At 40.1% G+C, this 13,133-nt stretch overlaps 1 protein-coding gene across 1 annotated transcript in view; it reads left to right on the top strand.

Annotated features, from left to right (window-relative positions):
- Nucleotides 1-13,133, top strand: part of FAM149A (family with sequence similarity 149 member A) — a 47,240-nt gene continuing 34,107 nt past the window's right edge. Inside the window, exon 1 of the mRNA XM_053459187.1 lies at nucleotides 1-972. Within this exon, the coding sequence (XP_053315162.1) occupies nucleotides 362-972 (611 nt within the window). The 5' untranslated portion in view covers nucleotides 1-361. The remainder of the gene's footprint in view (nucleotides 973-13,133) is intronic.

The raw sequence follows: 13,133 nt of genomic DNA, 5'->3' as shown, positions 1-13,133 counted from the left end.
ACAAGCCTCCGTGTTTGCAATCTATGGATTTTGAAAGCCCATGGACATGCGCCATACATACCGAAGATAATAATTGCAAAATATCTAGGAGAAGCAGAGGCTGAACAGAACCCAACCCCCAAAAAACTGGCATTTATTTCTTATTTTTTTACAGATATTTCCACTTTTTCAGGTAACTCCAAAAGGCCTCGGTGAATAACATTAAACGACTACAGTTTTGCTGTGCGAAGTTAACCAGAACGCTTTCTTGCAGAATTGGTAAGAGATGCACACCTATTGGTACTATCCTAACAGTGCTGATTTATATTTGATTCAAAGATTTTTTGGTTTATACTCAGACTGATCACTTTACTGCCGGAACATGAAGGTTGCAGTTTTGGACTTGGGCACAATTTTTGCTAAGATTTTCAAATCTTCAGTATCCCCTATTAATCCTGTTCCAGCTCCTGGAAATTCTTTTTCTGGTCCAGTGTCTTCTACAGGACCCACAAATATACCAGTGGTCCATAAAACACCTTTTCTCCTACTTCCTGCCCCTCCATCTCCTTTGAACATTATTCATTCAGCCACTTCTTCAACTTCTTCCTTGCCACGGGTTTCCTCAGGGAAAAGTATAACTCATCTTGGTGGCCTTTCTGCACCCGGTAGCCCATCTCAATCTAGTAAACCCCAGGCTTCTAATTCGGCTGCCAATACACTTGAGACTCATTTTCAGCAGCCTTACGAGGAATCATGGACTGGTCCAGATTCTACAGCTGTAGCTCCAGTGCAACCTACCACAATTTTTGTACGACCAGCTCTGTCAAACACCAGCCTTATAATGCCTATTTTGCCACCTGGACATTCCACACGTTCACCAAGGCTTCTTCAGGATAGCTTAACATCTGGATGGAACACCAAGTCCATGCTTCTTACCCTTCCAGATATTGGAGAGGAAAGCACGGACTATGAAGATAGCCACCACAGCCAAGGGTAAGTTAGCCAATTCTGTGTGTCACTGTGCAATACACCATGTGTTATCCTGAAAATGTGCTCCAGGAGCAAAATGATCTCTCCATGCTTGGAAATGTCTGTCCACAACCTAAGATATGTTATGGCAGACCCTAAACAAATTTTACTTTAATGCTCTGAATACCTTAGAATATGTCGCTCTAGTCTCTGCCACAAAAAGCCATATTTAAAAAACATCCTCACATTTACTCACCTAGAAGGAAACGATTTGTAATGGCTTTCCCCTTTGTGGAATCCATATATGAAAAAACTAAACAATAAAATGATACTGAATGAAAGAGTTTCAGCAGGGACTTCTAATTCATGACTAATCTCTGCTCCATCCATTGTGAACCAATGTTTTAACTTCAAGTTAAAGTCTGAGGTCAATAAGGTAAAATACTGGACAATTACTACTACAACTAGCCAGTGGTTTAAAAGAGCAAAAAAAAAGCTTAATGAATATATAATTTATATTTATAATATAAATTATAAATATAAATTATAATATAAAATTAGATCCACCGTGTCATGTATGAGGCATTTTGGTTGCTGGTCACTAGGTTCCTATGTTTCTTAGGTTCCTACAGAGTTCAGCAGAAGTTGCCAAATTCAAAAAGGAAAAAATTGCCTCAACATAGGATTAGTAATAATCCTCAAACATCTTAAGCCAGTTTTGAACTCCTACATTTAAAACATTAACTACCCCAAAAAACATAGAATTTGATGGCGGATAAGAATCATTCGACCCATCTGGTTTTCCAGTTTTTCCTGATGTAATGACTCAGTCCTTGGCCTTGTCTTAGACTTAGCTTTATGAATATCCCATGCATGTTTAAATCTCCTTAATGTATTAAACTCTACCACTTCTGCTGGGAGGCTGTCCCATTCATCTATCACCTTCTCAGTAAAGTAAAACGTCCGCACACTTCATCTAAGCTTTTGACCCTCTACTGTTAGATTCCCTCCTATACTAAAACCTTTTAAGTATTTTTACACACACACATATAAAAGCTGCACTAAAGAGGTTAACTGCAAACAAATGCAGGTTTTGCACTATAGCACTGAAGAGGTTAACAACACGCTGAGGTTTTGCACTCCAACATCAGGTTAATCACACACAGTAACCGTCTGAAAAGGCAGAGAGGTTATTGCTTAGCTGTGCTGGCAACCTCAGGTACAATATATACATTTACTATGCTACATTGTATCGGGCCCGCTGGGATGGGAGGCTGGCCGCTCCTTGTGGACGGTTACACTGTGTCTGGCAGCAAGGAGCTATATGGCTTCCAGTCCCAAAAATGAGAACTGGCTGTTTGAAGACGTGAGCCAGTCATTTAAAAATGGTGGTTGGTCAAATGCTATGTTCAGCCCACTGACTGAATTGTTTATCCAGAGAAATTAGGGCTGCATGAATTCCCAGTATGTAGGATCCAACTCAAAAATGTAGGAGCCAGAAGCTGCTGCGCCACTGCTAAGGGAGGCCCATAATGTCCCATCACATGACCCGTTCTGAACTCCTGCGTCCCAGAAGCAGACAGGTAGGAAAAGCTGACTTTGTATAGAGTCTGCTGCTGGAAACGCTAATTCACTATCTATAGAGCCAGACTGCATCTCCAGCAGGTAAAACCTTAGGCTCCAGGATGCAATTCCTATTTATCATTGCGACCTTGCCCTGAGCTAGAATTATTACCTTCATTTGAGCTAGATGAATGCTACAGAGTAGCATGAAAAGCTGCTTGCCTTATTATTTATCATATCTGCATACATTCCAATATTTCAAAGGGACAGAGATGTACATTTTTGCTTTAGTGAGTGTGGTTAAATGCCACGCTAGAGAGTGGGGCTCTATCAATGCTTTTATGCTACATTTTAACCTATTGGAAGTTGTTTATGTAACTATTAGCACATGTAAAGGATCAATAATGAGTTTTATTTACATTTTGTGACACAATAGCCCCATGGAGATGTTTCTTGAAGATTTTATGCATGTATAATGTGTGAGTATGGGTCCCTAGGGGTGTACATTTGGAGAGCAGGTCGGGCCATCTCAACTATTGCAACAGAAGCTGGATATGCACAATAAAGTCCAAGATTTCATTGCTAAAGCCTAGCAATTGAGGAGACTGTTGCGGGATGAGGTAATTTGTCTGTGCTCCTAGGGCAAGGAGAGACCCTGAAGGGTAATTCCTGAGCCAAGTGTGTTTGGAAAGGTTTTTCCAAAGCCAGAGTTAACTGGGCCTGGTAGAAAGGATTAAGTTCTAGAGCATTAAGTCAGCCTGGGCCAGCAAAGTTGGGCTCAAATTAGGAGCTAGGCTTTTTATTACATGATTTTGTTTTATGGAGACTGGTTTTGTGCACTTGTAAAAAAAAAAAGTTACAGTTTGCTGGTCTTATTTCTCTGGATGACCATGCTTAAGATCCTTTGAAGTGACATTTATGGCCTTCAGCTAAGGGGTTTTGTCACAATAAGTTAACACCTAAACATATTTTGTTGTCTCTACACATCCCATTGTGACTACTAAGACTGCAGAGCACTCTACTACACTTATACCCACCAAACATATTGAGCTCCTAGAAGAGGGGGACATCAGAAGCGGTTAAAGAGACAGAGGGACATGGGCACCAAACAACGACTGTCCTTCCTAAATAGGGACACCTGCGATGTATGCCTCTGGCAGTCTTAACAATACTACTGGGCACCTGAGCATGTCCTTACACCATTATGCACATATGCAAATATACTAGAAGTGTGTGATTATGCGCTCCTTTGTTTATCACAAAAGCCCTTCATTTACCTATATGGTACTTTATGCACTGCTCTAATACACTTTTCCCTAGTTAGTCGTGCTTAGTAACCTGAAAAACAATGTTCAGCATTTACCAAAACATATTCTTGCTAATCTGCTTATAAAAATGCATCATGGAGGCCGCAGTTATTCGAATTAATTATATATTGTGTTGACACAATCACAAGCTTCAGGGAAAAGCTCTTCATTCTATTTTGTGGGAAAGTCATGAGCCTATGCAATTGGTCAAATCAGCAGTAGGTAACTTATCAAAGACTGAATGCAGAGTATTGGTACTGAGTTAGGTAGCTAAATATTTATTGCAATTATCATGCATTAGGGTAAGCTTTCTTTTCATCTTGAAGACAGAGATGTCTGACCCTCTTGTCTTATGTAACACTTCTAAAAATTGTATTATACAGGGCAGCAATCAAAGCCGTAGCTAGCTTCTTTTGCGACTAAGGCAAGAAGGGAAAATTGTGCCCCCCCTGCTATATATTTTAAAGGTTATTTATTTATACTACCCTTACACATGCCTACCCATACACATTGCCTTTACACACACCTGTCCATAAACACACATATACAAATACACTGCCCTTACAATCTGCCTTTACACACACCTGCCCATAAACACACACATACACTACCCTTACACACGAATGCCCATAGACACATATGCATTTCCCATATAAACACGCCTGCCCATACACACACATACACATACAATGCCCTTACACACGCTTGCCCACACACACATACACTACCCATGTACACACATACTGGCTGGCCCCTAACAGCACCCCTTTCTCCCCATCATGTACCCCCTTTCTCTACTACACCCCCCGTTTCTTACCTTTTTCCTCTTCCTTTATACTTTCTCTTCTTCCTCTACTTTTTATTTCTTGTCATGGAAGTGTAAGGTCTTTGTCTGTCACTTCAGACCTCTCCTTTGCCGCTCTGTGGCAGTGCACATCGCTATTGATGCTGAGCACCAGGATATGACATTATATCCCGGCGCTCGGCATCAAGTGCTGGTGCACAGTGATAGGGAGTACAGCAGCCTAGGTCTGACGTGACATACCTCACACTCCTTTAATGTTGTGCCGGTTATAGGTCCCTGATCTCCCCAATCTATGCCCCCCAACTGTCCTGCTTTGCGTGGGAACGCCCCGATTTTTCAAGATCGCATCCCTGATAGCATTCTCCAGTGTGTGGGACACAGGGGCCCAGCACTTACTGATAGCTAGTGACAAGTTTTCATCAGAAGGGAACATGACCACCTACGGCTGGGAAGAAGGTTTTAGAAGGTTACAGTGGAGATGGGTGAACCTTATTTGAAAATAGAAATCTCACACTGAGATGTTTAGGCTCCAAATCCAAACATAAATGTTTTATAAACTATGCCATTTTGCAGGAGCCAGGATCCCATAATATATGAATCCTTCTATATATGTGTCCTTCCAGCATATTATGGTGCTATAGTCTAGTATCACTTACCTCCACAACTACTTTTGTGCCATAGAAATAGAAAAGGTACGTTCTTAGGGAAAGGATCGCTATGCGATTTCCTGTTACACGCTTTGTAGAAAAACAAATGAGTAATGGCTCATAATATACTTTCACAGTAATTTGGTTCTAGTAAAAAGCTAATCAAATGCATGACCTTTTGATCTGAGCTTCACATACAATGAATTTGAAGAGTGAAATAGATATCATCTTGGGATACACTTAAGACCGGGCGAAGGCCAAGACAATGGCTTTCAATATTTAATTATTTTGCTTCTTCAAAATGGAAACAGCTAATTAAAAAAATGTTAAAGAAATGGTGTAGGTTTTCTTTCAGCTGTGTCAGATCGTATTGCTTCTTCAGTGTCTTTTACACATGGCATGTATTTTCGGTACAAATAAAATAACTAGTTTGCAGGCAACGTTAAAAAAAGAAAATTAGTACACACTAATGAGCTGGAAAATGTGACAATAGAACAAAAACAATGACAGCTGAATGTAGTGCTCTAAGGGTTTGTATTTCAAATCAAAATGCACCACAAGTTACAGGTGTATAGAGGGAAGAGCTGGCCCTGGGGGTAAGTGGGCAATTACTGCCCGCACTGGTCCAAAATTCGTCAGCTTGGACCAGCCCACACACAGAAGTGGGAACATGGCATGATAACGTAACATAATGTTAAGTGCCCTGCGGTAAAAAATAGGCTGTTTTTAAAAATAATTTTTTGGACTGCTCTGGGGCCAGGGGGCCGTTATGTGACCCCACGGTAAAAGCAAAGCTGCTGGCTAGAAGAAGTAAAGGGAGTTAGGGAACCAGTGAGAGAGTCCACTTGGCTTTACCTGTCTCCTGGGCCAGATGATACCTGCCACCTTTGGTGGTAAGGTGTAGGAAATGGTGGCATACCAGCTATACAATACTGTACAATACAGAAGAAGCAACGCACACCCTAAAAAAGCATTTAAATTAAGATTTTGGGGTGCTGAAATGAGAAATGTGTGCATACAACAAAGCAAGCAATCAGTGCACACCCAATAACTATTATTTGAAAATCAGCTGTACACTACCACAATTCTTATCCAGCCTAGCTTTCAACTAAAAGGTCAGACATAGCCATGATATTGAACAGGTACAGGCAGCAAGTAATACACTCCCAGGATTTTGACGTAGAATTTAGCTAATCACAAGATTCTGCACCACATAAAAGTAACCAGTTTAACAAGGCTGTTTTAGATAAGAAGCCCAAAGGTGCTGGCATACTAGTGTACTAGTGTGCCAGTGTATCGCACTGCAGAAAATGATGGCACTATATAATGTGGTACACCAGTGGCAAGAGATAATAACGCTAGAAGAGAGACACAAGTCATTGCAGGAATGAAGATGGCAGTTAGGAGAGTATTTTTAGGACAACGTAGAGTTGTTAGGGACTCTGTAGGCCAGGATTAAAAGTTTAAAATTCTGGAAGGTAGATGGAGCTAATTGAGTGGCTGACACAGAAGGGAAGCAGATGAAAACTGGTGTGGTAAAAGGTGGAATTGGGGAGACTAGTTAGTAGGTAGTTACAATACTCCAGACGGGATATCACAAGAGAATGGATTAGTATTTTGGCTTTTTGTTGTATTAGGAAAAGCTGGATTCAAGAGATGTCTCTTAGGTGAAGTGGGCAGGATCTAATGACTGAATAGATATGAGGGGTGAGCCGCTGGAATATTAGGGCTAGTTGGGGAGAACATAGATCTCTCTCTAACAGGCCCAAAACATATGAATAGTGAAGTGTGTTCATACAGATCTCCGTTTCCCTGCTTCCTCGCAAAGCATGCTGGTTATTGATCTGAGCACCGGGATATGATGTCATATCCTGGCACTCAGCACTGAAGCCATGTGTAGACCTTGCACTCCCACCAGAGTACCTGAAAAGGTATTTTATGAGGATAAAGACATATGTGTGTCTATGTGTGTATGTATGTATGAATATGTGTATACCATTTTATAATTGCCCCTACTTTTATCCCTGTTCCCTCATGTTCCCAAACTAAAATTGCTGGAGGCGCAACTGACTTAACATCTGACTGACAGGTAGCCCCACTAGACCGCAAAAATGTGATTTTTGGGGAACGCTCAGTACAGGGCTAACTTTGCACACTTTGCCCTCTATGTAGCTGGCACTCTAAAAGTTAAACAAGTCCAGAATGTTTTTCCACTGTTGTGAAGACCTAAAGTCTGGCATGAAGGGATTTGCTGGAGATAATTGCATAGTGATTACGGTAAAAATACATAGTAACATTGTTTTGTGCTCAAGCTTATCTCAAGTGAAGAATCAACTTGCATTTTTTATCCAGGTATAGTATAGCACCTAGGGACCTTTGAACTGCAAATGCAAGAACTCATTACCTTATCGCACAACAGGATACACCGGTGCTCCAGAAAGAATAGGGTAGAATGCAGTAAACTTTGCAGGTAGAACGTAGTAAGGTTTAGTGTGGTGTCTGCAAGAAATATGGGTGTTCTGATGTCATATTTACCTCACAATTTGGGCCTACACGGTGTCGCAAGAAATGTAAAACAACAGTAATATTGAAACATACATTACTTTAGAATATCCTTTACTTTGGAACAACATAACAATGAAAATGCAATTTGGACATGAATTATATAAAGGCTCTACTTAAAAATCGAAGGCATAGCATATCTTACACAATTAGTTTGAAATACCTGTCTTTGATTCCTGAGCACCGTTTGATCTTCCCACATGCTTGGTTTGTATTGTTCATGTAATACATAACATACTCTGAACTCTGCTGCATTATACTACTCTGCATGCGCTAGAGGACTGCATTGGGATGCAAAAACACTTGCGGGCGCGGGCAGTTTTTCGGTCGTTGCAGGCAGGAACCCGCAAGGCTGCATTTGCGTTGGTCCCTCACAGCGTCTCTTCTCTTGTTCCCGCCCAGGAACCCAGCTTTGTCACGTGAATTTACAATGATGTTTTTTAAATGTTATGCTGGTTTACAGTTCTCCAAGGAACTTCCTGGAAATTGCGGGGGGTAATTATTTGAATGACAATGCACAACATCTACAGGACCCTTTCTCTTTTGGGGGGCAGCAAAGGCTTTCATAAGGAGATAAAAAGTTTCCTACGTGGAAAAACTCAATAAGGATTGACAGTAAAAATCTGAATTCTTGCATTTACGGGTATCAGAGACGTTTCATACTATTATTAACGACACTTCCGAATAGTACAATTTAGAATACACTCGGGCTAAGCAACTCTTAGGGGCTCAATTATTGGAGTGAGCCTGAAAGCAATTAGATTACATAAAGAATACATTTTTGTAGCTGGGGTAATAGAGCCGTCATTGGATAAACGTAGACAGGGAAAACACAATATTTGTTATCTGCATTCCCCTGAGGGTACCACTATCTCAGGATCACAGGATATGGGGGAGATCTTCCACACTCCTTTTCAGGAATTGTATCAGGCTACCCCAGATGGTAGATTGGAGGAGATCGCTTTGTTACAGTTGGCCAGGTTGAGTAATTCCCAAAGAGATCATTTGAATGCCTCAATGAATGATACTTAAATAATCAATACCATGAAACAACTCGAGAATGAGAAGACATCGGGCCTAGATGGTTTTTAGGGGGAATTTTATTAAATACTCCGCCTGCATATAATTGGCACTTTGAGGGAATTATTTAATGGAATCTTCCTGGGGGGAGATCCTGGCAAACGCCTTGAGAGGGGTGAGAACAGTGCTTATTCCCAAAATAGGGAAATAGCCAACTATCCCAATCTCTTACAGACCAAGTACATTGTTAAATCGCGATATTTAGATTTTAACTGAAAGTATAGCGGACAGACTTCAACTAATCCTACCCCATATCCTATTTGTGGCTCAAATGGTCTTTGTTAAGGGGAGACCCTCTGTTGCAGGAGTATGGACAATGGTAGCTTCTATACTGCTCGCAAACTCTGTGCCTACATTGGGGCCCAATTTCTCCAGGTGTTTAGGAAAATATATGCAGATTCATTATAGAACATAAATGTTAATGTCCTGTACTCTGAAAGGGTCCCCTGTTATTTAATATCGCCCTCTGATTCAGATTCTGACACGAGTGAGTTTGAGGGGGTGATTGCGGGGGACAGGAGCATTAGGGTTTTTTTCCTGAAAGTGCTGGTCTGATAAAAATGAATAGTTTTCCCAGATGCTCCCAATCCTTACCAGTTTATTTGGTAAGGAAAAAGGGGTAGATTAAGCCTTTCTTGGCTACAACGATTTAAATCTTCTACAGGCCTTAATGTGTCTTTCCCAAGACTACAAAATAGCAGTGCTTATGAGATTAACTAGATAGGCAGAGGGGAATCTATACGGACGCATCATAGAACATAGAACGTGAATTTCATCTTATAGCTGCACTACACACCCCATTCTCCCAGATCCCGGACACTGTCTGTACCAATCCTCTCCTTATGATGATAATAAAAGCTTGGTGGTCAGGCTTTGCCTCTACCTCCAATAGCAACACACGCCATTATATGGTTAGACGGTAATATGTAGTAGATGGTATTTTACCCTGAGACAGTTACAGATATGTGGAATAGCTTTCCATCAAAAATGTAACCATTGTTTGGATATGCCTGAACATCCTGAATATAGGTAGTTTTAGGTATGAAGTTGTATAATAGGTTAAAAATATGGTCAACCAGATGGGCCAAAGTGCACATGGATGCCAGATCTAAAATCAAATTGAGATAGGGGTGTGATTTCATTTTTTCTGGCAGTAGAATGTCAGGAATTCCCCAAATTCTCTTTAAAATAATCACTAAATTATTTTCTTATTACTCATAAGGAAAATATATGAAAAAAACAACATACATTTGTACACCGTTATGTAAAGTAGCGCTGTCCAACTTCATTGGTGTGGAGGCCTGGATTTTGTTGGACCAACTAGCCAGGGGGACCAGGCCCACAAATACTAGCACACATACACACTTGCACTAGCACACTCGTACACTTAGACACACCCACACTAATGCACACACCAATGCACCCTAATACTTACACACTCGCACCTACAGATACACACTCACACCCACCACTGTAATGGACACTCACATGAATACTTACATGTCTTATGCCTATCCCTTGCATGTTTAAATCCCCCCATTGCATTAACCTTTATTGCTTCTGCAGGAAGGCTGTTCCACTTATTTACTACCCATTCACTGAACTAAAACTATGTTTTGTCACTGTCACTGTACATCACTCAATTACTACAATAGTTTTAGAAATTTTAGAATTGGGTTGTATGAGCCTGTTTAGAATATGTGAGATATAGATATCACTATTATGTACACCTTAGATCTTATTACTGACCATACATTCTGAGTTACATTCCTCAGTACAACGCCTCTTTGTAATGCCATAGTATGATGTTTGCCGAGTGTCTTGATGCAATCCTCCTATCAATAGGAAGAAGCCAAACAATCTTGTTAAACAAAGCTTTGATAAACAGTATTATCTCGTTCCCTTGGAGTGAATGTAACAAAAAAATTAATGATACCATTAGAACACTCATTTGATAATTCTGAATATGCTTAATAGTTTTACTACATCAGGTTTGGATTTCCTTGTTTGAAAATGTCATGTAATCTACATTTCTGTTGGTAGCAGAACATAGTAATTTGAGTTCATACATGTTTCTGGAACAGATTAAAGGGACGGTTTACTGTCACAGACAGTTCCACTAAAGAATAATGCATATTAACCACTTAACGACAAAGCTGATTTTTTTGTTTTTGTACGACAAAGGCTGTTTTAACATTTCGGTGGGGCTCATGTTTAGCTGCAATTTTCTTCTCATTCTCATTTATATTTGAAAAATGGTTTACTGGCAATAAGTACAAGTAGCGTTTTTCAAATCTGGTAATCCTGTCCCCATGTCCTCTTTGGGACTTCTTTGAAGCCCCTTCCAAAGATTATATGGTATAGTCATATGGATAGATCACACTTGTTGCATGCCTTGTTCATGAACTAGTGTGATGCTTGAGGCTCAATGCCATCCTGGCGAGTTGAATGTCATCAACTAGCAATTCCATTCATCTATAATCCAATAGAGCAGCACTTTTTTATGGCTTCTGTTTTTTTTTACTTTTAAAAGTATCTATTCCGAAAACCTTCTTCTTCTTAAAAACCCACATTTTCTATGCGACGCTTGCGGCAAGATTAATGTGCTTCAGTGGTCACATTTCAGTTTTTAGCTTTACTTGTATTCACCAGAAGCTATGCTACTTCAATGTCAGCAATTCAGTGTGAACTATTGTTTAAGGAAGCAGGTATAGCAGGTTTTATGTATCTGTTGCCTGTTGTACGCATATGTACTTCTATGAGTGTGTTCTGTCTGTATATATGTGTGTTTAGGGTGTGAACTTCCTTGTTAACTTGTGCATGAGACACTTCCCCTCATTTTTATACTTTTTTGTCTTGATGGTCGGAATCACCATGTTTAAACCATGTTTAGTGCTACCAACAAGCAAATAAATTGCATTCAAAATAATCCTTGTGATAAAAATCTGCCTGGTGGCAGTATGTATAATATGAGACCAAAACTATTAAACAGGAAAAAAATAAATACAATATCTTACAATAAATTATTTTAAAAACATATATTTTTAAGTGTAACATATGGGGATTATTTTAAAATTTTATTTTGAAAATGATGTTTATTGTATTATTATTATTGTGCATTCGTATTCAGGAGAACATGAAAACAAACACAAATGTTAACAAACAAACAAATATGGAGGCAGATAAACGCACACAAAGAATCTTCATTTCTTTGTGTTCGTCTGCGTGTTTACTAGACCATTAGTTAAGACAAAATCCCTAAATATCTCCTACAAGCCACTGCCTATCTTAAGTCTTCTGTAGTATATCAGAAGTTAATCTGTAGGATCGTGCCAGGATTTATAGGTCCGTTAAAGTCTGAGACAACTGCTCTGAGCAACCTGGCCTGGCAGGTACACCTCTGAGCAACTTGGCCTGCGGAGACCAATGGCTTTGACGCCACGATTTAAAGGTCCATAAGGTTGCCCTTTATTGGTTGATGCCAGACGAGTCCCCTGCCAGCGACCAACAGAGTCACTCTCATGGACCTTTAAATCCTGGCACGATCCTGTGGACTTCCGTTAGCCCTGCTATACTACGGAAGACTACTATTAGAAAGCTGCATGAAAATCAACAGAGAAACAAATACGGAGAACGTATATGAATATTCGCCAGAAATGGGCGTATATTTGTAGCATACGAAGATTTTTTTTTCCAAAGACAAACACAAGACTTCGCCCAAGTCTAATTATTATAATAGCCCGAATAGGAACCCAGCTACCAGCCATTTTAACAGTATTAAAATTATTTTATGTATAATGGAAAAAGGAAGTCTGATGTGCTGAATATATCTAGGCTGGTTGGTGTGCAAACTATTTAAAACATTGGTCATCGTGATTGATGCTGTTGTACCCTCACCTGTACAGTACACAGACAGACACGCTTGTCTATTTTTTATTCCTCCCCGGGCACTTCTCCTCGGGGATCTCCTGGAGAGGGATATGTTTGGTAATGCAGTGCGGCGACCTTATTTTACGTCTAGACACACACGTTACGGCTCCTCTCTGATATTCTGCTGAATTGCGATCATGCATTTGGTGACAACCTGGTGTGTAAATGAAACTGGAGGCATGACAGCTTGAAAGAGATTTATCCATAATTGTGCAGGTTGTCCAGAACTATCCTTGCTTGGTAGGATAAATTCAATAATTCAAAATCCTTTTTCAGAAAAATGTAAGTCAA

The sequence above is a fragment of the Spea bombifrons genome, chromosome 1, assembly GCF_027358695.1.
Source record: "Spea bombifrons isolate aSpeBom1 chromosome 1, aSpeBom1.2.pri, whole genome shotgun sequence".
NCBI lineage: Eukaryota > Metazoa > Chordata > Amphibia > Anura > Pelobatidae > Spea > Spea bombifrons.
This window is presented reverse-complemented; position numbering and strand designations above follow the sequence as displayed.